The sequence below is a fragment of the Telmatherina bonti genome, assembly GCF_933228915.1.
Source record: "Telmatherina bonti genome assembly, chromosome: 21".
Lineage (NCBI taxonomy): Eukaryota > Metazoa > Chordata > Actinopteri > Atheriniformes > Telmatherinidae > Telmatherina > Telmatherina bonti.
Genome location: NC_136630.1, coordinates 14,120,355 through 14,146,762, shown reverse-complemented (window position 1 = coordinate 14,146,762; position 26,408 = coordinate 14,120,355). Strand labels below are relative to the sequence as shown.

The 26,408-nt window shown below is 39.1% G+C and overlaps 1 protein-coding gene across 2 annotated transcripts; it reads left to right on the top strand.

Moving 5' to 3' along the window:
* Positions 1–218: 218 nt before the first annotated feature.
* LOC306771721 (vinculin) lies at positions 219–26,408 on the top strand. Of its 2 annotated transcripts, none has more exons than XM_079261008.1 (21): positions 219–578; positions 10,313–10,383; positions 12,501–12,651; positions 13,421–13,529; positions 13,857–13,979; positions 14,122–14,282; positions 18,218–18,308; positions 18,435–18,582; positions 19,337–19,490; positions 19,612–19,787; positions 20,309–20,499; positions 21,221–21,420; positions 22,227–22,355; positions 22,470–22,619; positions 22,736–22,844; positions 22,925–23,227; positions 23,327–23,451; positions 23,544–23,729; positions 24,440–24,643; positions 24,744–24,848; positions 24,953–26,408. In XM_079261008.1, exons 1-21 carry the CDS (start codon positions 411–413, stop codon positions 25,097–25,099), a joined length of 3,201 nt encoding a protein of 1,066 aa, XP_079117134.1. In that variant the 5' UTR covers positions 219–410; the 3' UTR covers positions 25,100–26,408. The 2 variants fall into 2 exon arrangements, with proteins under 2 accessions (XP_079117134.1, XP_079117133.1); XM_079261007.1 differs by having other exon boundaries at positions 18,215–18,308.

The following is a 26,408-nucleotide window of genomic DNA, read 5'->3' as shown; positions in this document are numbered from 1 at the left end:
ACTTCTCGATCAGTAGACATGCATTTCCCTTTTTAGGACATGTGGATCTATTACGTAATTTAGGGAGCACTCGAATCTCTAGCAAGCTCACCAGTGTCGAAGCGGGAGGTGCCGATGCTGAGTGGCACTCCAACTAACCAATTAGATGCGACAATTCTTATCTTCTCGCTCGCTGATTGGTCACAGGGTGACCCAAGTTGTTTGACGTTTAGGTTGCTCGCGCTCGCTCTCTGGGAGTTTTTCACGTTGATGGTTTCACGGGACGCTTTGAAATCTTCATACTGTCCCTGCAAGAAGAGTTGTTGGGATTGTTTGTTTGTTTTTTTTTAGCTCTTCTAGTGGGAGTTTTTGGATAAACTTCCTTAGGTGGTTGATTTTTTTCCCTTGGATAGCAATCTTAAACTGTTACAATGCCGGTTTTTCACACGAAGACGATAGAAAGTATCCTGGAGCCGGTGGCTCAGCAAATATCCCATCTGGTGATAATGCACGAAGAAGGTGAAGTTGACGGGAAAGCTATACCAGATCTCTCGGCACCGGTAGCTGCGGTACAGGCGGCTGTTAGCAACCTTGTTCGGGTGAGTAACTTCCCCCCCTTGTGAAACTGTCTGGTCCAGTCCGGCTAACCTCGGTGGGTGTTGTAGCCTACCTGTCGCTTTGTCCCACATTGTTCACTCTCGAATAAACACACTTGCACGTAAAGACACAAAACTCCACTTCTCATTATCCAATTTAAATGTCTCTTTGTGGTGTATTTAATGGCAGATAAGATGCGTGTATGATATCAAAGTTTCTTGAAGTAGATCGTCTTGGGGCAAAGGGCAGTTACGCCCTTTTCCCCTTGAAAGTATGCCCTGCCTCCTATGAGGAAGGCTGCCATAGCCTGACGTAGGCACTGCTGCATTGTGTGGGGTACAGGGGCAGTCTACAGTGAAATAAGATGAGTTTATAAAAGTAAAACTTTCACACAACAGGAAAACCATCAGTTATTGTCTCCAAACAGATGTTTGAATGAGTTTGGAAATTTGCCAGGTAATTGTGGTAATTATGAACATAATTATAGGCTATGTATGAATTGGCTTGAAATGATGTGTATGTTGATTCGTGTATGTAAAGTGCCCTGTGACAACATTGTTGTGAAGTGGCGCTATACAAATAAATTGAATTGAATTTAAGCTGCCACAGAACAGTATGGTACCCTAATATAAATGATTTTAATCATAGTAAACCACAAAGCCTGCACCAAATAGAAATCCTGAGGTATTCTTTGAACATTGTATCACTATCAACTTCCAATACTGTTCATGTAATTCAAAAGGACTTATGCACAGAGACTGTATAATGTTGGTTTCACTATGGATGTATGGTTATATTTAATTACATATCCTATTTTGATTGATTGGTCATTTCATCAGATCTGTATATTTTCTCACCTTGAGAAATGTGGTTTGAATTTTTTAGTACTTTTGTCATTTTGACATTGAATCAGATGTAGCAAATGCAGATCACTGATCTAAATTAGCTCATTGATCACGGGGAAACATTTCTGTTTTTTTTTTTTTTTTCATTAAAGGATATCCACTGCTCAGTTTCAGTTAGAGTAATGCTCTATAAATTATTTCTTTTTTTAAAAAAAACCCATATTGTTCCTTTTTTTCCCTCTTTTACTTCTGCTAGTAAACCAAGAACCATCTATTTTAACATTAACATTTTCAGATCCTTTTTGGGAATCTGCAAACAAGCAATCAAGTAAATTGACCCAAAACTTGAATCTCCTTTACAGATGTGATGTTGTAATGTCCTTTACTGTATCTTAAAGCACAAAATATATTATTAGAACTAGTTTAGTGCCCATGATATTTCTTTTACCCACCCTGCAATTAAAATGTCTGAGAGCCTATTAATTATAAATTTCCATGCAATTTTTTCAAAACAAAATTTACACACACCCCTTTGTCAAGAGGAACTGTGGTTTAGAGTATATTTAGAGCCTAAAATAATCTGGCCACAATGGTATTCTCCAGAAGCGTGCTGTGGTTATCATAGCAATGTTAGGAAATGACAATGCATTTCAGCAAGTTTTATCTGGGAGCACAAACCAATGCATAACAGTTTTCTTAAAAGAAAGACATGAGATATGGACAAATTGTCAAATACTCTTGCATGCGAAGAAAGGAAAATGGCACATACTTAATAAAGTTATACATGCTGATGGTGTTGTTCACTGAGTCAGTGTTGTCGAGCCTGGATCCCCTTGGCAGTTGTTGGGTGATAAATTTGGACAATTACTCTGGCGACAGCAAAGGAATGTTTCATTTAGAAGGACTGCCTACCATTTGCTTGCACTTCAAGCTTGTTTGCGATATTCTGTGGCTTTGTTTTTCTTTCAGTGCCCACTCTCAGACTTCAGGTCTTCACTCTATATTGTCCTTTAACTATATCTGCTCCCACTAGACTTCCTTCCTCTGTTGGGCATTAAAGGGAGATACTTAAATGGTATGCGCTGTTTATTTTTGACATCATGTTTTAACTGAGAACTTTCTCTGCTAGTTTCAGATCAGAAAACTCCCAATTCACCTCCTAAAAGTAAAGTTACAGTACCCGTTAAAAGGTCACACTTTTCCATCTATAATCTAACAGTAAAATTTGTCTGAACTTTTGACTGTTAGTGTACATAAAATTAAAAATAATGATGACTAAACGACATTAAATTTAAAACATGTGTAAATGGGTGAAAACTGATTTTTCTTTTTTCTTTTTTTGTATTCTAAATATCAATGTTTACTATGCAGCCACCGAGTGGGTCACTAGTTGTGACATTTAAATAGGAAATGTTACATTTTATCTGTTTAATTTAGCATAAATACAGTTTCTGCCAGGATGTCCTCACACATGAAAGAGTTTTCAACTGGGGATGAAATAATCCAGGCTCTCTGGACATTTAGAATTATAATCAGATGTTTCTTACAGTGGCATGGATAAGAAGACAAGCCTGTAATTATTTCCAGTTACTATAGAAACATTACAACATGGATGGTGTTATGAGATCATTGCCGTTAAGAATCAGATGTAATTTATTCTGGTTTCAGTCCCATGAGTCATACATTGCAGTGCTTAAGCATGAGAACAAATGCACTACATGGCTTTAATCTTTCATTTATCCTGTAACTAAAGATTGATGTCAAGATGTTGTCATTTTTCCACATGCAAGTTTTAATTGTTTCCATAAACTTTGTGGTCTACTTTGTCAATTTTTCCTGTTGTAAGCAAGTTAAAATGTGTGTGTTGCTTATAGTAAAAAATCTTTTAAAATTCTTTTTTTTTTTTTTTTTTACATTAACTACATTTTTTCTAAATGTTTTCTGACAAGAATTTTGTCACAGAAAAGGTTTGAAAAATCTTTGTTTCACAGAAAAGCCACATGTTTTACAGGTTTTCCTGTTTCATGAATTCTGCTGAAGATATGTAAAGCTAGAAGTGTGAATAACGTACATTTGTGATGATCTGAGCAGAAGTGGGCTTCAAATTACCTGCCAAATTACACACTTGAACATGTCAGATGTTTGCAAAAGGTTTTTATCTATATCCAGACGTAGAAGGAACATGACGTACCAGGATTTTCTCAGATGCATGAAGCTGTCTCAGAACATCAACTGCAACTGTGCAGATCTTTTCAGCTATTCACTTGAAATAGCTTAATCTTATTATTCCAGATGCACAGAGATTAAAGTGCAGCCATGACCCAGCACTGAATATGTGTCATGACAACGTAGATGTGTGTTTAACCACGTCCTTTCAGTCTTGCACAGCGTATCTGACTTATTTTTAATTGAGACAATAGGAGAGACCTCAATTAAGGAAGAATGTGAAGAATTCCCAACAAGGCAGAGTGTGCCCCAGCTCAGATGGGGTGGGGGGAGGGCTAAATTTGGGCATTCATTGGCAACAAAAACTGAAAAGATTATCAATTAACAAGCTTATCAGGTTAAAAACTCATGTTAAGCTGACAGGAAGAAGGTCAGATTCTGATGCGTTTGTGATATCTGTGTGTGTTTCTTGAAGGATGTGGTCAGCTATGTGAGAGGTTGCTGTGTGAGAACCTTGTAAATTAAGGAAGACTTATGCCTATTGCTCAAATGCCTTGTGCAGCAACGACATAACGGAAGAGAAACACTATTCAGATAGCTGTTTCAAAAACTTGCAGGGGCACAGACTTTATGCAAATTCAGTTTTTGAGGCGCTTTTGTGGTTTTACGAGATGGCAGTGAAATCCAACCCAGTTATAGCTGAAGTGTTGTTTTTATATGGAGTGATTTTTAAGGTTTAAATGGTTTCCTACTAGAAAAATGATAGAGCAACATTCTTGCCAGTATCAGCAATCAGCCTTTAGAGTTTAGTTTACAGACACTTCTATGTATGAAGAACCTGCACTTACTTGTTTTTCTAGTTCCTATTTTTTCAGCGGGGGATAAAAAGAAGAATTTCATTGATGCTGGACAGGCTGATTTTTCTCTTCAAGTTTTTGCAAGTCACATGACTTGTAGATTCTTAAGTTTGGTTGATTGATTGGCTGTGTTTTATGCAACACCAAAATACGGTGGTTACAACAAAGTGGGCTCAGTTGTAGTCTTGGTGTTAATAGACAAACTTGCTGGTCTAAACATAACATTTTTGGTTTTCTGTTGAGAAAAAAAGAAGATAGAGAAATTATTTTAGTATTTAGTATTTATTTTTTAGTCTCTGTTCAATGAAGTCTTGGAATAGTAATTATAATCAACAAGTTCTGCTGCCCTTTTGCTGAAAGGAAACATATATCCATTAACTTGAGTGCTTTAAAGGCATACAAAAGAAAGTAGTTCCTATGAACTGGTACTCAGGCTTCCTGCCATTCGGCAAGGGAAACCATTTCATGCTGTTTACCATTTCATGATTTCAACTTGGAAGCAATCCAGGGATTACTGAGTGTGAAATGTTTGGGTTGTTTCAAATAGGAGGTCATTTAATCGCCACAGAAATGTATTGCTCTGCTGAGGATTCATACAGTGCCTGTAGTAATTGTTTTTCCCGTTCCATGTGATGAAAATTATTCCGGATAGAAGGATGTAAAGGTAGGAGTTGATGAGAAAACGCAGGAAATGAAGCTGGGAAGATCCGGCAGCTGTCTGCTCTACTTGGAACAAGTGCATGGGTCACAGGAAACCCCTCTGTTTTGGTTATGGGCTGTCGATAGCTGCAGAGTATATCTGAAGACTGTTGTGCAATCAAACATGGCAATACTTTTAAACTAGAAACTTGCATTACATGTGCCAGCAGGATGTCAGGACTTTTCCTGGTTATATTTGAGCTCAACTCCTTCATTGAAGTTTGAAATCAATACTACTGACTGAGAAACACTCTTTCACAATGCTTTTGTTGTGTTATAGCATGTTGGCGTGTTACATCACACCATTTTGACTGCCAAAGTGATGTGTACACACAAAAATTCACAATATTAAGAGGTGGTGAAACCCTAGGGAACCTAGCAGTGGTAACAGCAAGTTCCCAAATTTCAAAAGCAAGAAAGTGGAGTCATAACTACTGATCCTGAAATGCAAGTGCATTTATAAGTTTAGCTACAAATACAGTCCAACAGGTTGTACTTTAGCTAAAAACAAACAGGGAACTCAAAAGTTTTTAGGTCTTTTGAAATGCATCCAAAATTCAGTGTTGGTGAAAAATGTATTGAAAACCTAAGATTTAAAAGGTAGTTAAATAATAATAACCTTAAATAAAAAATAAATATGTTCTTTAGCTGCAGCTCAGACTTCCCCAAGCTGATCTGTACATGTTTGTACTATTATTTATTTTGGATGAAAACTGTACATCATACATACAGAAATGTGATATATATTTGACTATGACCTGTGTTTGCTGTACCTGTTTGTTTTCAGTTTTGAGCTGGAAGTTATCCAGTTTCTGTTTTCTGACAGTGATTTGAAAGTGTAAACTCAGACTGACAGTTTGTGATGGGATAGAAATGTTATTTACTAGTATTGTTTTCTTATTAAGACAATATCCATATAAATAATTTGGTCTGTACAATTATGGCAAAAATAGTCACTCGTACTTCTACCAGTTTTCCTTAATTTCCTTCATCACAGTAGTGCAAAAACTGTACTTGAGGTCTGAGTGAACATAGTAGATAACCAACGTGGTCTCTCTTATATATATTGATGGTGGTCATAATTTAGAGATAATTTCTTTCCACTTTTTTCCCAGTGATTGAATAGTGCTTCTGTTATAATGTTGTAAAACACAAAGTCACAGCCAGACAGAAAACAGGGAGTGAAAAATGTGTGCACATACCCTTTAGCTACGCTGTTCTTGATGGTCTCTTATTGTCTAGCTTAAACTGCATGCTTCCCTACGTGGAAAGTCACAAGTGACTTTATAGCCAGTATTGTATTGATTCACTCTTTTATACAGAGACTGCTGGTGAGTGCTACTCCTCACGAGCATTGCATGAGCTGCTTGGCAACATGATATAGATTCTTGTGTTATATTCTCCCTAGCTGCAGGAGCTGTTTTACCCCCGCCGTTTGATTTGTGTTCTTCATCACCTTGGACACACCAAGTGTAACTACTCCCTGAACCAGATTAATAAATAATGTTTGACACCAGTTGATAGATGCGTTGCAACAGCATTGAGCTTCTTTGCAAAATCTCCTCTGAAGTCAATCGATATTCTATATCATAGAACGCAGAACTTGCTGCTTTTGAGAGCATCAATCACAGCTAGCTATTGGGTAACAGCACCATCATTTGATTGCAATGCAAAGTCACCTATTATGGGAATCAGTGTCCTGTAAGTGTGAGGAAGTACAACTCAGGGGTAGTATAATGCAGTTTATTTTGAGGGCAGACATGTCGGTGCTTTGCCAGACTTTCGCCACCATAGATCTTTGTGGTCACCATGACTATTACATCATTGTGCTAAAACTGCCCAATATGTGAAAGGCAGGCTCTGTCTTGTCAGCCTTGAGGCTTTCAGAGAGGCTTTTCTTCCCCTGGTAGAGGGATGGGTTGCTGCCAACAAAGCTAAGTCTGTTCTAAAGAAGCAACCACTTTATCAAACTACTTCACAACACAGGGTTTGTGCATGGTGCTCTTTGGATGGTAAAAGAACTGTCAGTGTTTCCACTCCAGGCACAAATAGTAAATGAGACTCAGAGCCAACAGGACTGTAAAACAGCTTGGAGGAAGATGACACTGAATCTGTGAAAGATTAAAAAAAAAAAAAAAAAAACTTTAAAAAGAACAGGTGCTTTCCTAATATAGTTGTTCAGACGTTCCTAACAGAGCAAATATTTGTTGTGGTTTTGCTCGCCTCCTCTCTTCCTCTTTTCCCCTCTTCCTGTTTGCCGTCTTCATTATCAGCCAATGATCTGAAATAGCTTTGGTTTGGGTTGTTGGTAATGTGACATATTAAGATGTTCTATGCAATGTTGAAATGTCACCTTGCAGCTGACGCTACAAAGTCTGTTAACGTTGGCATCATTTGCACGTTGTCCCAAAATCAGGACCGGAGCTCAAAATAGTTTAAAAACAGGCAAGGCATCACACACTGCTCGACAACAGCTATAAACTGGGGTCACAGTTCTATTTTTACAGAAAATTACTTGGATTACTTCTGCAGACAACAGGAAGAGGCTCAGCAAGGAAGGAGGAAAAGGAAAATAGCAATGATCTGTTGATTACACCCCCAGCCTCGTATTTACAAGGTTGTAGAGAATCCTGTATGATGCTTAGGGGAAAATTTGATTCACAGCTTGTTAAATGCAGCCTATAAGCAGCGAGAAGCCTCTGGCTTTTCATATAATTTTAGTTCAGCAGTTCTGTTTCTTCTCCTGTGTTTGGTTTTGGTTATGTCTGAACTTGACTTCATCTTGTATAAACATCAGTGTTTTCTCAACAGTCCATTCTGCGTTTACTCAGGCACAAAAGGCAGTTTAGCATGAAGATAAGGTCCTTGATTTCTGAGGTCAAATGGTTATTTCCTCTTGCTTTTAGTTTAATATCACCAATTTCATTTCAGAAGAAATGTAATCTCTTCATATTGCCATTTTATTTATGAAAGTTGGGGGAAAAAGAGAAAATCAGCATCACAAGCTGCAGGATTCAACATCTTAAAACACTTTTTTTTTTTTTGCCACTAACAATATGTAACCCAGACATTATGTAGACCAGTCTGTTCTCAGTACAGACTGGACACCAACAGGTAATTATAATGAGAACTTTTATGTCTGTGTTGAACTTGCTATAGAAAGTGGTCATGTTATGCTGCCTTCATCAAATTAGTGAATCTTGAAGTTGTTTCAGTGAAAGCAACTCTTCTGTCATTTTAATCTTGTTTTATAAGACTGGAATTTCATCCTGAAGGAAATTTACACCCAAATTCCATTAACAGGCAGTTTCCCAAAGAAAGGAAAAGATTCTAAAAATATTCCAACAAAGGGAGGCTGTTTTGGAACCCAAAGTAAAAAGTTCAGTAGGCCAGGACAACTTTAGCTGTTTATGGCTTCCCTTCAGAGCTACTCACTGGGTGGGGAATCAGCGTGGCTTATGCACACCAGCATTTCCCTCTAAATTGGATAACTTTTCCAGCTAAGCTTAAGTTTTAGTTTGGCATAACCTCTGGCCCTTATTTATAACCCTGGTGTTACTTATAGTCCCTTAGGCCCAGTGAAAAGAGAGTGTGAAATGTATGTGTGCTGTGCTCCGTTACTGCACCCACATCGACCAGTTGGAATGGCCGTGCGACTGCATGTATCCTGCCAAGTTAACAAGCTCGCTGGGAATTTCACCCTTGTCAAAACTGCATCTTCAATAACCAAAAAAAACAAGCAGATGGCAAAGCTCTAGATACATAGGTCTATATTTAGTATATGATAGTGTGGTTTTTTCATCAAAATATTTAATATGTAAAAGAACAAAAGTTGTCTCTTTGATAAAATGCAGCCTCAATCATTGTTATCACTGCTCCAGTATGTATGCATGCATGCATGCATGCATGTGATCTGTCAGCCATGGCAGCGCAGTGTGGATGAGTAGTGTCTCCCTAAAAAGCTGAGGTCATGTTGGGGGATGTGAGTCATTTTGGCATGTGAAGGAGACGAGGCGTTCAGCTGCTTTGTGCATTATGACTGTACTGAGGCCTGGCTTCCCCCCAGCAGCTGCCTTGTTGAAATAATGGTTCCCTGCTGCAAGTAACCGGACATCGTCTTGGAAAACTGCATGCTTAAAGGCAAAAGTTCCTTAGAGGACTAATGTAGTGTTTAGTTCTGTATTTTAGATGTTTTAAGTAAATAAAAAGCACTCGCCTGAAGAATATATCAATATTTGAAAGATTACAGTGACAAAACTGTGATCTGTTATCTTAAATATAGTGGAGTGTTGACTGATCAAATCTCTGATTTATGATACAGTCACCAGATTTGAGGGTGTGTCCTGCTTCTTGTTTTCCTTCTCTAGATGCAAATTTCTAAACATGACAACTAGTTGGCTTGTCTTTGATAAAGAAGTAACATGAAACACCTTTCAAAATGATATAAAATGACTTTATTACTTTTGTTATGTCGATATTTAAACAGTTTAGACTACCAAATACTGAAGGTAGTACCAGTTTTCCAGACAGGAATATTATCGGTGGCCTGATTAAAGTTTGCTGGCCAACATGAGTCATCAATATTCTTAGGAATGGAGTGTGCCTGTGAAAGAGCACACTCAGATATCTCCTGAAATTTGCACAATAAAAGGCAAAGGTCATCTCTCTATACTTTTAATTTTAAGTATTGCAGTATGGATGGACTTTATCAAACATATGTCTTGCCACACTTCCCTTTTTCATTTCTCTTTTGACTCTCAATGATGTAAAGCAGTTTAGCTCCATCTGTGTTGAGACAATCAGCTACCAATGACCTGCACAGGGTGTTCAGCCAAACCTTTCATCTCATACCTTGACAGGCTCTGGCCTCATGTGGCACCAGAATAGATCAAGAATACCGAATCATGAGACCGTGATGTCAGCTGTAGAAAACGGTTTATGTGAAATTAACTTGCTATCAAAGTGCAGAGTCGATTATGTGTAGTAAAGAAAAAAAAAAAAAATCATGTACAGGTAGTGGCTATAATCAATAAAGATTAAATTTTCTTGTTCGTAGTGTGCTCCTGTGTTTCTTAATTTAAATGTTGGCTATTTTGTTTTTGATGTACCTAAATGTCATTGAACTGTATTGGCTTTGTGTTGACTAAGGGGAACATCTGTATTTTCCAGGTTGGAAAGGAGACTGTACAAACCACAGAGGACCAGATCATGAAAAGGGATATGCCACCAGCTTTTATCAAGTAAGCAACAGGGTGTCCCCTCAAACACCTCAAATTCATACTATGACAAACATCTTAAACATAACATTAAGTAACCTCATGTCTACAGTGTGGAACCCACTAGTCTCTTTTGGCTCTCTTTCTCTCTTTATCTGTTGCAGTAATGGCTGGTTGTGTCCAGGCAAAGGTCAGACATGGCATGCTAAGTGCCTCAGAGTCTTGCTTCGGTGTAACAGAAATATTTTTTTTTGATCTGGGAGGAGTCCCTCTACACTTTAGGAGCTGAGCTGTCGAAGTCACTGGCTGCTGCTTTTTGCGCTTGTTGGAATAAAAAGTGAAGAAAAAAAAAATCCTGCTTGTATAGAAAAGGGAAACACATTACCTAAATCATTTCCCTTGGTTAAGCTGTTGTCAGTATTAGTCTTTCACTGATTCTGATCACATGAAAGACTGCTGTCAAGGGTTGGTGGGGTGGAGGCCTCAGGGAGCTCCCAAGGTCGGGGATGAAACGCATTGGCAGGCACAGGTCATTAGGCTCGACACATTTGGCGCCTCAAAGTCAGATCGTCACCCTGTCGTCATCCATCAGCACATGAGCTGGAATGCATCTCCTTCACTAAATATAGTGTCTGCCAGGGTCCGGTTATTGCATGGCTGTTTCACTGTAGTGCACGCAGAAGGACGCGACTGACCTCAGTATCATGAGCACACATTAATTTCTCTGTTTTGTCTTTAAAGTAGCATTCATTCTTCAGAAGAATAGAAATTGTGCTCTTTCTGGTTCAATCCTTTACAACCCTTTAAAATTGTATGATGATAATGATTTCTCATTCCAGTAATTAGCCCTTAGCCATAAGTTGGAAGTCTGCATATTGTGGGAACTGGAACACATGTTAGTCCATGGCTTGTTGCCTGTTTCCATGCACAGATTGGCTGTTGATATTCATGCAGGTAGCATGTATGACACTGGCTGAGCCTGCAGATTTAGCTGCTCTTAAGATCATTGAGTGCATCGCACCCAGGAGGCATCCATATCAATCATTTATCTTTCCGTGGAAGCTGGAGTTAAACTGGACTGCAGCTAGTCAGTAGAGCCAACGTGTCCTGCGAAAGAAGACTAACCGTTTCTTTTGTAAAAGGAGGGATAAATGCAGCTGTGAAAAAAGGCTTCAAGTCAGAATCAAGCCAGCTTTATTTATTTGTTGCCCTTACCACAGATTCGCTCCATTCCTCATGATTTTGAAATTAGATCCAGATTGCTTTGTCATTCCCTTCTGTCAAGATACAGTTGGAAAAAAAAAATGAAATAAAGTGGCCCATCCATTTTTAAGTTAATTTCTATTGCATTTTTTTTTTTAAATTGAAAACTCCAGAATAAAATCTCTTTTGATGTGTTTTGGTTTCAAGAGTCCGAAGCAACTTTAGAACAGATTAAAAAGTGTATGTATTAATGTGTTTAGTGATGGCAGACAGCTCTGGATTTATTTTCACATAAAAATAGAAAAACGCTATAAACTTCAGTGTTGTTCATTTGCTAAAAAAATGTTGAGACATGAAATGACTCCTGCCTTGTACATGATCACACAAGCTGTGTGAACGGTGCAAGTTAAATGTTGAGACGTGTTGTAGAGAAAGAAATGTATAGCCAGTAGTCTTAGGAGTGCAAGTTTAGAGTAAGCTGTTTGCATGATAATTGAGCTTTTATCAATTTGAAAGTTTGTAAAGGGATTAGTCAGATGATGATTCTTTAGATTTATATATTTTCAGGTTCTTATTAGCCTCCGATTTACATAAGTGTCAAACCAGATTTACCTTAAAGTGTAAAATTGCTTTGGTAGCCTTTGGCATATTTTGTAGAAATGTTATGAGAGTATAAAATCTGGGATTCATCAGTTTGCTTTGACATAGTGTAATATATGAATAAACACACACGAGAACCAACTAAAGCAAAGTAAAATTTGTGTAACATTTCATCAATCTCAAAGCTTTTCCATACACCTTTGCTGAAAGTAATTTGCTGTTTACCCTTATGTCTACCTTTTGTCTAAAGGGTTATCCATCATCAGTATGACTTTTTATTTTTTTGTTTTCTTTTTCTTAAATTGGTATTCAAACTGATCAGCATCTGCTTTTTACAGAGTGGAGAATGCATGCACGAAGCTAGTGCAGGCTGCCTCCATGCTGAAAGCTGATCCATATTCTGTTCCTGCTCGGGATTACCTCATCGATGGCTCTCGGGGCATCTTGTCTGGGACCTCTGACCTGCTTCTGACCTTTGATGAGGCAGAGGTATTTATTCATTCATTTCTTTTATTTTGTAATCTGTGTTAAACTGCAGAAATATATTTGCTTAATAATGAAGTTTTATTTTGAAAAGAACTTTGTTACAGGAATAAGATATTAATCACTGTTGACAGTGTCCCGTAACACTGAGTGATTTCCTCATTTTTATTGGATGTGCTTCTCTGACACATTTCTGAATTTGATGATGGTGAAATAACCAAGTGAGCTGAGGTCAAAGGGCTTCAGTGACATGTTAATGGATACTTAAGTGTCACAACCTCTTGTGGTAAAAACCAGAATCGATTCCTGCCCTCCTCATCCCCCTGAGCACTGCAGTGCCTAGAAGAAAAATTGAGAGGTATATTTCATGTACAAACACTTCCTAAATCTTCAATCAGTCAGGGGTGTCATCTATCAGACCTATCCTGCTTTGCCGCTCTGGGATAGGAAGAAATTGCAGATCAGCGTTCTGGAAGCACATATCAGGCATCCCGACATGTCTGCAGTGGTCAGCAGGAGTCATCAGTCAGCAGTGCCATCATGTTTTTCAATGCAGCTCAGGGATCTCTCTGTAGTGAAGTGGTGACTCCAGCAGTTTGCATAAAGCACGAGTGAAGCAGGGTGAAGAGGCTGGAATTTCACTTGGCAGCATTATCAATGTGTAATTATAGGGAATGGGGTGGTGGTGGTGGGGTCGTTGTGTAATCACTTCTCAATGGGAATGCATTGTCTTTGAATTAGCTTATGTTGTCATTCTGTCCAATCATTATTGTAGGTCCGCAGAATAATCCGTGTATGCAAAGGCATTCTGGAGTACCTGACTGTAGCTGAGGTGGTGGAGTCAATGGAGGACTTGATCACATACACAAAGAACCTGGGACCAGGTCAGTTTGCTGATACAGCGCTGAGACTGCAGTGGCAAATCCTGACTTGACATTACCTGAGAATATGATTTTGATCAGATTGTTTGCAGAATCAGAAGTTAACCTTTAGTTTTTTTTTTTTGTTTTTTTTTAAAGTGGCTTACATGTAATAAAAATGCTCACAAATAAAAGTGTTGAATATAAAATGCAAACAAATTTTAAAAACAAACATATTTATTGAGTAATGTAAGGTAATATTCATAATCAAACTCCTTTTACAATAAACAAAGAAGTGTGATGAATCGTACTGAAGATTTTGGTTTACATATTTTTGTTGCTTGTTTTCAGGTATGACAAAAATGGCAAAGATGATTGATGAGAGACAGCAGGAGCTCACACATCAGGAGCATCGCGTGATGTTGGTTAACTCAATGAACACAGTCAAAGAACTGCTACCCATCCTCATCTCAGGTAATCACACATCCCCATCATAGTTGGAAGACTCCTTCATGTATCTTTCTTTTATCTGTGAAATTGATTGAATACAGGAGCTGCAGGAGAATTGTAATCTATGTATAAATTATTTTATGGTGAATTTTGTTTTATATTTCAGGTATTAAAATATTTGTAACAACCAAAACATCTGGCAGCCAAGGTGTGGAAGAGGCCTTGAAGAACCGTAACTTCACTTTTGAAAAGATGAGTGCAGAGATAAATGAGATCATCAGAGTGCTGCAGCTTACATCCTGGGATGAAGACGCATGGGCTAACAAGGTGTGTGCAAGAACCCCCTTCCCCCCCATTACAAAGATCAGTTTAAGATTAAACAGGTCAGCATTTAAAACACAACATACATTGCTAAATACTACAGCTAACAAAAAGTCTGATTTGGTTTGGTTTATAGTAGTTCATTCAGTACATATAAGTAGAAATTTTAACTTTAAAAAATTAAAAAAATTCTTGATGTGTAAAATGAACCCCTGGAAGAATAACTGTTTTATGGTTTCTGTCTGAACCAACTTTTTCTTCTGATCATTTTGCTCAACACTGACAGATCTAAAGCTTTTTATCTGGTGTGTAATGGCTACAAAATACTACTTCTTGTCCCATATTAATTGAATCCCAAAGTCCTTTGCTACTTTTGATGCAGCTCCAGTCTTGAAATTTGATGCACTAATAATAATCTCAATTAGTAACCTTTTTGCAGCCTCGATGGGTATGAATAATGTTTTTGCCGTATTTAAGCTAACATGCAGGTGTTCTAAAGTAGACATATCTGAACTTTGTATCTGTGTAGGTGGCCAGTCTGGCCGTCCTCTTTGTTTTTCAGCTTTGCATGGTCCATTTTTCTTTCCTGTCCTTCAGTGATATAAAATATTTCTTGCCTGAGCCACATCTGTTTTTGTTGACACCCTTTTAATCATTCATTCTTTTTTTTTTGTTATTGTTGTAGTTGCTATTAGTTGGTATGTGTCGTTGAATGTTTGTATTTATGTCGTTCTTCCTTTCTTTTTACCCTTTTGTTCTCCCTTCACCCCCTGTAGAAGGTAAGCTTTACTTCTGATGCTCATGATGCTGGTTGGGCAGCAGCATGTCTGAGAGACGAGTGTTTTGCATTGTGCTTTGTTGTGCTGTTGTGTGCTCCTCAGTTTTGAGAGATATTTGAAGTTGAATTGACGGTTAGTAGAGTGTTTACCAGAGGAATGATGCTCATTTATTCTTTTTAAAGCAGGTTGGATTGCTGGCATCCATGATGTGTGTTGTTTTTTGGATTTCTTTTGCTTCATCACATGACATTGTATCAACATCTGTGTGTCCCCCTCCTATGACATTTAATCCTCATTATAACCTTGGCTAGTTGGGTTATTGATCAACCTGACTCATCAGATATTGATTTTGGTGACATTACGGAGAATTCTCTGAAGGTTCATTGTTTGCTTTCATGTGCATCAAGTTTTTTCTGATGGAGGAGAGCACATAGAATTCTGATATGGATTTGGCTGTGTGAATGACTAACGTTCTGTTTTATCCAACAATTGTCTCGTTTTCTCACAAATCACTGTTTTATTGAACACTGAACTGGTCCCACAATTCAACAAATCGCATCATTGCTAGACTTTTCATATCGTTCTGTGTGACTGTAGGCTTTAAATGAATTAAGTGAATGTTTTTAGTTTTGAAGAAATTTTCTTATACTGTCTGTCACGTTACTGGTTTTCTCCACGCTTATACAGGATTTTAACAGAATAGCAGCTGCATGTTGAGTGTGTTTGAGCAGTAAACTACAATTGACGTCACTTCATACCTTTGTCTTCCTGTGTTTTTTCTTTTTTTCCCCCCATCCTTAACTATATAGCAGTCTCACACCACACACACCCACAAAAACCACTTTTTTTTATTCAGGGCTAAACTGTAATGGCTAGAAATATACACTGCTCAAACAAATAAAGGGAAGACCAAACTAACATGTTGTAGATCTTAATGAATGAAATATGTTTAATACTTTGATCTTTCAATAGTTGAATGTGCTGACAACAAAATCACACAAAATTATCAATGAAAATCAAATGTATCAACCCATTGAGGTCTGGATTTAGAGTTATACTAAAAATTAAAGTGGAAAAACACACGACAGGCTGATCCAACATTGATGTAACGTCCTTTAAACAAGTCAAAATGAGGTTCAGTAGTGTGTGTGGCCTCCACGTGCCTGTATGACCTCCCTACAACGCCTGGGCACGCTCCTGATGAGGCGGTGGATGTTCTCCTGAGGGATCTCCTCCCAGACCTGGACTAAAGCATCAGCCAACTCATGGACAGTCTGTGGTGCAAATTGGCATAGGTGGATGGAGCGAGACATGATGTCCCAGATGTGCTCAATTGGATTCAGGTCTGAGGAACGGGCAGGCCAGTCCATAACATCAATGCCTTCGTGTTGCAGGAACTGCTGACACACTCCAGCCACATGAGGTCTAGCATTGTCTTGCATTAGGAGGAACCCAGGGCCAACCGCACCAGCATATGGTCCCACAAAGGGTCTGAGGATCTCATCTCGGTACCTAATGGCAGTCAGGCTACCTCTGGCGAGCACATGGAGGGCTGTGCAGCCCTCCAAAGAAATTCCTACCCACACCATTACTGACCCACTGCCAAACCGGTCATGCTGGAGGATGTTGCCGGCAGAACGTTCTCCACGGCGTCTCCAGACTCTGTCACGTCTGTCACATGTGCTCAGTGTGAACCTGCTTTCATCTGTGAAGAGCACAGGGCGCCAGTGGCGAATTTACCAATCTTGGTGTTCTCTGGCAAATCCCAAACATCCTGCACGGTGTTGGTCTGTAAGCACAACCCCCACCTGTGGACATTGGGTCCTCATGCCACCCTCATGGAGTCTGTTTCTGACTGTTTGAGCAGACCCATGCACATTTGTGGCCCACTGGAGCTTATTTTGCAGAGCTCTGGCCGTTCTCCTACTGTTCCTCCTTGCACAAAGAAGGTGGTAGCCGTCCTGCTGCTGGGTTGTTCCCCTCCCAGGGCCTCCTCTACGTCTCATGTACTGGCCTGTCTCCTGGTAGCGCCTCCATGCACTGGACACTACGCTGACAGACACAGCAAACCTTCTTGCCACAGCTCGCATTGATGTACAATCCTGGATGAGCTGCACTACCTGAGCCACTTGTGTGGGTTGAAGACTCCGTCTCATACTACCACTAGAGCGAAAGCACCGCCAGCATTCAAAAGTGACCAAACCATCAGCCAGAAAGCATCGGAACTGAGAAGTGGTCTGTGGTCACCACCTGCAGAACCATTTCTTTATTGGGTGTGTCTTGCCAGTTGCCTATAATTTTCACCTGTTGTCTATCCCATTTGCACAACAGCATGTGGAACTGATTGTCAATCAGTGTTTCTTGTGGACAGTGGACAGTTCCATTTCACAGAAGTGTGGTTGACTTGGAGTTGCATTGTGTTGTTTAGGTGTTCCCTTTATTTTTTGAGCAGTGTAGTTTATGGCATTCTTAAAAAAAAAAAATCTACAGCTTAATTTGCTTTAAAACTCAGCACTAAAACAAAACAAAAAAAACCACTTGTGCTCTGTGTTTCTGTTTTTGTTCTGTAGGAAATACACAAACTTAACCTTTCATTCCTCTGATCTGTACTTCAGCCTTCTGTTCCATGAGACTTGGGTCACTCTTGGATATGTTGTTGTATTTCCATTTGCTCAGAATGAGATACAATGGAGAGGTGTTTGGCTTTTGCATGACACACTCAGTATTGACCACAATAAAGACTGATGGAAAAAGTGTGCTTTGTGTTTTGGTGCCTAACAGATGTTAGCTGTGCTGCGTATGAATTTGTACACATTTATTGTACTGATATAGCTTAACACTGAGATTTAAGCAGGGTGATAAAAAGAGATAAATGTTTTTTTTTGTTCTCCCCAAAAAATAATAGGTGCATGATAAGTTATGAATGATGGAATAAAAGACACTCTCAAAGCTCAGCTTTAATAAGGTTTTTTTTATTTTATTTTCTTATGAGCAAAGAAGCTGTGTACCAGAAGTATTGACTAGAAATGAAGCTTTCCATGAACAAATGTTTATCGAGGGAAAGAATGTCTGCATGATGTCATAAAATAGTGTTCATCAATCATTTTAATTGTAATGACCCAGTGTAAGCTACAGATTTATTCTGTCCCTTCTAACCCAAAGGACACAGAAGCAATGAAGAGGGCTCTGGGTCTTATTGATTCCAAGATGGCTCAAGCTAAGAACTGGCTGAGGGATCCAAATGCTCAACCAGGTAATGGGGGGGGGGTGCTGCTGTATTAAACTGTTTCTCCTGCTGCTGGTCACGTCCTCTGGTTGACGACTTAATTTAATTGAGAAAAATTACTGGCATTCCTGACTTCAGTCGTTTTACCTCCAGGAGATGCAGGCGAACAGGCCATCCGGCAGATTCTGGATGAAGCTGGTAAAGTTGGTGAACTTTGTGCTGGAAAGGAACGCAGAGATATCCTTGGTACGGCCAAGACTCTGGGCCAGATGACTGACCAGGTGTCTGAAATAAGGGCCAGGTATAACATACACTACTTAATTTTGTCTTATTTAATATCTTTTTTTTTTTAATTATTTTTGGTCAGGACAAGGTCATTTATTTCACACAGTTGATATTTTTTACTACATAGTTGATTAGAAAAACATTTTCATTGGTTGTTTTCTTAATAAATTATCCTTTCATACTGCAGTCTCCTTTTCCATCCCTGTAGGGTTAGTAGGGCCATACAGTAAGTATATTAGAGGGGATTATCATGTGTAAGAGTAGAAGTGTTATTTCTTCTTTATGAAATCTGATTTACTCAAGAGTCCCTGAGTCACACTAGATTAACAGCAGCTGTTTGGTGTATGTATAATCTACTTCCATCCCTTATTTAATGTCTTATTTAGGAACCTGATACTTCTCTAGAGGGGGAGATAATATGTTAGGGAGTGCTGTTCTTAACCAGTAATGTAATGCCTAAACTTTTAAGTATAAAAAAAGCCAAATCAGCAGGTCACAACTTCTAAAGGCACAGTGATGTTGCATTTTAAACTTGTATTATAGTTTTGGGGGCTCTATGGGGGGATTTCGTGTTGGGAAGTAGGGGTTAAAAAGTCCTATGAGAGGTTTTTATCATCTAAAATTCTGCAGTGAAGGTACAAAACAGAAGCAGGGTTTGCTCCAATAGTTAGAAGAACTGTAAAAAATAGTTACAAAACAGTTAAAAACAATGTTAAACGTAAGCTACAAATGCCTTATGGTAACCATATGTTTTCTTTCTTCATACACAGAGGTCAAGGCACATCCCCAGCTGCAATGCAGAAGGCACAGCAGGTTTCCCAGGGGCTCGATGTGCTCACGGGTAAAGTGGAAAATGCTGCTCGCAAACTGGAGGCCATGACTAACTCGAAGCAAGCCATCGCTAAAAAAATTGATGCTGCACAAGTGAGTCCTTTGAGCTTTGTTGACAACTAGAAAGCTTATATTTAAAGTAACATTTTCTAGTGTTTTACTTACTTATGCACCTCTTTGTTCAGCCTTTGTGTACATTTTTGTGCTTCTGCAGAACTGGCTCGCAGATCCAAATGGCGGTCCAGAAGGAGAAGAAAATATTAAGGCTCTGCTCACTGAGGCCAGAAAGATTGCTGACATGTGTGAGGATCCCAAAGAAAGGGAAGACATTTTACGCTCCATTGGAGAGCTGGCTGCCATGACTGCGAAGCTATCTGATCTCAGAAGACAGTAAGTTGATGACTGCTTGTGGTACGAGTCCAAATCATGCTGGGTTTGAGGTCAGATCTTAGATTTATTGCCCACAATCTCAATAAAACCCAGTTGATATGTTTTCACTGTTACATTTGCTTAGGTGACATAACTTAGTTCTTCAGTTTTAGTACTGGTAACGTCAAAGTTCAAGTATTTACCTGTTATAAGGAAACTATAGTTACATATGTGTGGAAAAAAAGAACAAAAAACAAAACTTGTGCAGTCATGCTAGTTTTAACTGAGATTTCTCTTTTCATCAGAGAAGGAAAAAAACCCACAAAAGGTCACAAATGCAGGCATGCCTTGTTTTCAGAGAAAATTTTGAGAGGATTGAAATGAAATGATCTATGGATGAAAAATGGAACTGAAATTGCACTTTTTGCAGATCCTCTGATTCTGAGTAAAATGCCAGCCTGATATTGTGCTGGCTAATAGTTATATAGACCTCATTTCACCTCTTATGTGTGATAAATGAAGTTGTTTTTTATTCCTTATAGGGGTAAAGGTGACACTCCTGAGGCCAGAGCTTTGGCCAAACAGATAGCAACAGCCCTGCAGAACTTACAATCCAAGACCAACAAGGCTGTGGCCAACAGCAGGCCTGCAAAGGCAGCTGTTAACTTAGAGGGGAAGATTGAGCAGGCGCAGCGCTGGATTGACAATCCCACCATGGATGATAGTGGTGTGGGTGAGTCTGGTTTCCATCCTTTCCAAATTCTTTGTCTCTCTGTCGTCTTCTCATAGTCCCTCACATTCCTTCCACTGCTCCTGTGGCTTGATTGCACATACCAGACACTTTAGGAACATGTTGTCCCAGCCTTGTTGTGTTATATTCTCTGGTTTGGCATAACTCCACAACAACCTGGACAGCATCTTGCATGTTTACAGTTGTGCTGGAGGTTGGCTGCTTTAGGGATACCATGTGTGGTTACAGAGAAATATCTACTGTGTATATATGGGGTTTATGCATGACACCACCAAACAAAACTACCAAGTAAACAATGAGAAGATAGTTATTTGCATGATCAGAAACTTTAACCCTGGCCTACTGTTACTTGATTATAAAATAAAGAAGATGATCACTGATGGATGAATTCTGGCAAATCTACAAACAAGTCAATTGGTCAACAGAAATAGCTTTTCTCACTCATTTGGTTTGAAGTTAAATTAAACTGAGTTTAAAATCAGTTTTCAGATCAAGTCATAAACTGGCACCAAAAAGCCAGTTTTTAATTAATTGTACGGTTCCAGCCCTCATGATTATGCATGGCCATAAATAAAAATAAAAAGTAAGAAAAGCAAACAGAATCAGTGAAATTAAAGTAACTATTTTTGACACTGTATACAAAAGCAAAAAAAAATTTTTTTTGCATGAATCCTAATATGTAAGTATATGTGTGTGTTTTTAGGGCAGGCAGCCATCCGTGGCCTGGTGGCAGAGGGCCACAGGCTGGCCAACGCTCTGCCAGGCCCATACAGGCAGGAGCTGCTGGGGAAATGTGAACAGGTGGAGCAGCTCATGGCCCAGCTGGCTGATCTGGCCGCCCGCGGTGAAGGGGACTCCCCTCAGGCACGTGCGATTGCTCAGCAGCTCCAGGAGGCCTTAAAAGTAAGTTTGCACCACTCTGAGATCATTCTCATTGAGGCCTGTAGATTCACTGTTTGGGGTCAGAATCATGGGCCCAATAAAGCAGCCCCCTCTGCTGGTTAGTTGTCGTAAAAGAATTATGCCACAGCTCTATTAGTGTATCCATAACACACAATTATAACAGGTCCTGCTACAAGATGATTTAAAAAAAAAAAAAAAAGATTATCATGGCAAAAATAAAATAAATAATGATAAAAATACAAAGTCCACTATTTCTTCATATATTATTATACAGAATTAAGGTAACAAATTATTTCTGCTGATTAATTTATATGATGGTATTATATGGTTAAATTTGTACTTGAATGTAGAACCTCTTGAGTCTACAATCATTGATATATTCTTACTGCTACGCTGTATGGTATAAGTGTTCATCCTCAACAATGACAATGTATAAAAAGGAAACCTCAACTACCAAGTTTACACACTGGTGACATTGTTAGTTAATGCTCAAAAATTAAACTGTCTGTTGGATTTGATGGGCACAGAACAATTCAACAAAACGAATATGAATGAAAATTAGCTAGCCGGAAATGTATTGTGCTATTTCTTGGAAGCAGATCAAAAAACAGTGACTGCCTTTTTGTTCACAGGGTTATTTATATTTTAAAGATAATGGTAAATATTGGATAGACCTCTAATAATTTTGTTTGCAACCCTGATTATAAACTAACTTTTCCTTTACTAAGGTGTATTAAAGTTTAGTTTTTGTGGAAGCTCTGTAAGGCTCCAGAAGGCTGAAAGCTGCTATTCTTCCTCCTTTTTAGGAACTGAAAGGAAAGATGCAAGAAGCAATGACTCAGGAAGTGTCTGACATATTCAGTGACACAACCACCCCCATAAAGTTACTGGCAGTGGCTGCAACTGCTCCTCTTGATGCTCCCAATAGAGATGAGGTCAGTTGTACAATATCTGCTTCTCGCTGTGATCTCACTACATTCTTCTTTACTATGTGTTGTATTGTTCCAATCAACTCTGTAGGATAATTGCTTTTTCTTGATCATGTGTAGGTATTTGAGGATAGAGCTTCCAACTTTGAAAACCATGCCAATAAGCTTGGCGCCACAGCAGAGAAGGCAGCTGCTGTTGGCACCGCTAACAAAAGCACAGTGGAGGGAATCCAGGCAGCCGTCAAGTCGACAAGAGACTTAACACCGCAAGTACGTTGTAGTTGCAGGTCTCAGTCTGTTTCTGTTTGTGTCTGCACCTCAGACTGTGATTCACTTCTTGAGCCAAGTCTAGCTGTGAGTAGACTAAGACTGGAATTATTTTGTAGGTGGTATCTGCTGCCCGTATCCTGCTGAGAAACCCTGGCAACCAAGCTGCATATGAACATTTTGAGACCATGAAGAATCAGTGGATTGACAATGTGGAGAAAATGACAGGTAAGGGATCACAAAGCTACTGATTAACACTGTTTCAGACCTCGAAGTGTACATCCTGACGGTTTCCTATGGATATTCAGGCTTGGTGGATGAGGCTATTGATACCAAATCCCTGTTGGATGCCTCAGAGGAGGCCATAAAGAAGGACCTGGATAAATGCCGTGTGGCCATGGTGAATCATCAGCCTCAGATGCTGGTAGCTGGTGCCACCAGCATCGCTCGCAGAGCCAATCGTATCCTCCTGGTGGCAAAACGAGAGGTGGAGAATTCTGAGGACCCCAAATTCAGGGAAGTGGTGAAGGCTGCATCTGATGAACTAAGCCAGACCATCTCCCCGATGGTAATGAATGCCAAGGCAGTGGCTGGAAACATCCAGGATCCAAGTAAGTGGATGTTGCCAACAAGATCTAGGATTTGGATTTGTGCGCAGAGCCTCCTAATTAGTGGGCATGCACTTTTTTTTTTTTTTTTTTCATTGCCAGATCTTCAGAAAGGCTTTCTGGACTCAGGTTATAAGATTCTTGGTGCTGTGGCAAAAGTAAGGGAGGCCTTCCAGCCCCAAGAGCCAGACTTCCCGCCACCACCTCCTGAACTCGACCATCTCACTGTAAGTTCTTCATCAAAGTGACTTTGAATATGACAAATCAATCAAGTGTTTTGGTTTTTCATTTTGATTGTCAAAATATTTTGTCTTTTTAGCTTAATGATGAAGCAGCACCTCCGAAGCCACCTCTTCCCGAGGGTGAGGTTCCTCCCCCTCGGCCTCCTCCCCCTGAAGAGAAAGATGAGGAGTTCCCAGAGCAGAAAGCTGGCGACATGGTTAATGAACCCATGATGGTGGCAGCCAGGCAGCTTCACGATGAAGCACGCAAATGGTCCAGCAAAGTAAGTTACACTGAGACACCACTTACATCTGATACTCGTGTGATCTGGTCACGTAAAAATGCATAACAAAAAGATTCTTGTTACCTGAAGTAGACAGGCCACAGTTAGCATGTTAAATGTTAATGATCTTGAAAATACAATTAGAAATCAATTCAACTACTTTTGTTTGAAAGTAATTTCCCTGTTCCTTCTAAAAAAAAAAACAAAAAACCCAAAAACCTTTGGGTGTCAATTCATTAATTTACTTTTCATACACGACTTGCTACACTTCTTTTTCCATATTTCCACATGTTGCATCTCTGTCACTATTTTAACCCATAAGAATCCAGTGTGACATATGATACAGTTTCTTTGACATTTGGGATCACTTTATGGAACAAACTTTGCTCAAAACCCTGTGGGACAAACTATTTACTGTATTTTTGACTTATCACATGATAATAAATGGTAAGTATCCCAAACATACATTCTGTTAAAGGGACTAATAAAGACTTCTTTTTTTTTTTTTTTTTAATTGGACTTTTATTGCAATTTTTATGGGTTACATGCTATTGACTGGTAGGTATTGTGCCTACCATTATCTTGTTTTTGAAGTGTCCATTTTCAGATGTACCTTTTTATAAACTGGGAGGGATGGGCAATTTGATGGATTGTCTTTTTTTTTTTTTTTTCTTTTGTTCATATTGACTATGTTTTGCTTTGCGTTTTAGGGAAATGACATCATTGGTGCCGCCAAACGAATGGCCCTACTCATGGCGGAGATGTCACGTCTGGTGCGTGGAGGCAGTGGAAACAAGCGTGCCCTCATTCAGTGTGCCAAAGATATCGCGAAGGCTTCTGATGAGGTCACTCGGCTGGCTAAGGAGGTTGCCAAGCAGTGTACTGACAAACGTATCCGGACCAACCTGCTCCAGGTCAGCGCAGTCTTCAGCTGATTGTTTTACAGAAGCTTTTAAACTGTAGACAAACTCTGTTATTTCTTTTAACTCCTCTATCTCACCAACCCCATTTCAGGTGTGTGAGCGCATTCCCACCATCAGCACTCAGCTGAAAATCCTGTCCACCGTCAAGGCCACCATGTTGGGCCGTACTAACATCAGCGAAGAGGAGTCAGAGCAGGTGAATGCATTTCTTTTCTTCTTTTGATTTTCTAACAGAAATTAAAAAAAGAGACTTCCAAGTCTCCCTCATTTTTGCAATAATCTTACTTCCTTGTATGGCAGGCAACTGAGATGTTGGTCCACAATGCTCAGAACCTCATGCAGTCCGTGAAGGAGACTGTAAGAGAGGCAGAGGCAGCTTCCATTAAGATCCGGACAGATGCAGGCTTCACCCTCCACTGGGTTAGAAAGACCCCCTGGTACCAGTAAGAGAAGGACTGCTGGTACTCCGCTTCATGCTGGTTCTGTCCAGCTGTCCAAGAGGGCACTGAATGGGCAGACAGATGTTATGTTAGAGCCCCACATCTTTATATGGGCAAAGTTTCTCTTATTATTCCCATGTCCTGTCTGTAGTGGTTGCTGTTGTGGTAGAATGTAAATGAAGGGACTGTGTGTGAGTTATAGGTTAAAATAATACTGGGAAGTATGTAAAAATATATTTTAAAACTTAAAAAGACAAATCCCAGGAGTATATATATTTTGATCAGAGTTTAGATTTTGGATAATTGTTCCTGGTTTTTTTTTTTTTTTTTTTGGGATCCAGATCACATTAAGTTAAACTTAGATTACAACATTTCTTTGAGACATTTTTATATCTTTGTACTGATTATTTTATTATCACAATAATTTTGTTCACCTTTGCTATGAAAAGCACATTAACTTGAGAAGTTGTTACAAATACAGCGACAGCCTTTGCTCAGCACACATAGAATATATACAGTGCTTTTACAGCTGTTTACAATATTCTGTATAAGTGAAAGATAAACACTGTTCTTTAATACTGTAATGCAGTTGTAGCACTCTTTTTTTTTTTTTCTTTAATAAGTTCTGCCAAAGATATTTTACCATTATCTTTGAAGGTTTTGTTGTCTCTTATCAGTTTTTCCTGACAAGTTAAATAGAAACTTGTGAAAATTTCAGTTGCAAGCAGAAAAAGCCTTCAAGTTTGCATTTGATTCTTTCATTCAGTTTAGATATTTTCAACATTGCATTGAGATTAGATGTGAAAAAGGCAGGCTTTTCTGAGACTATTAGGCTAAAAGCACAGTTTTTTGGGTTTTTTTTTGTAATCATCACATACTTTGTTGTGCACAATCATGTTTGTTATGTAAGAATCACACACTCCTTGCTGTCAAGGGAAAAAGCAGAACTTTGAGATGAGATGGTGTTTCCAGCTGATAAACCTTCATTCACATTTGTCTCTACTTGTTTAATACACTAAATGGAAACGACCACCCTTCGTGGCAATGACAGTGGATACTTTATAATATCGAAGACCTTTATGTTAAGTGTCCTTTAGATATCTAATACCAACTCGGTGCCTTGCAAGATAAACAGAGTTTGCAACTGATATTGTACAGAAATTTTCTTTAAAGCTAAACCTAATTCATGACTTTTACTAAAGGTGAAATGATGCTCTATGCAAACCTCTTTAAAATTATGCAACTTGGATGGGTTTAAATGGGTCTGATGATCAGTTTGCTTAAGCATTGTTCGCAATTTTGTAATAAAGCATTTT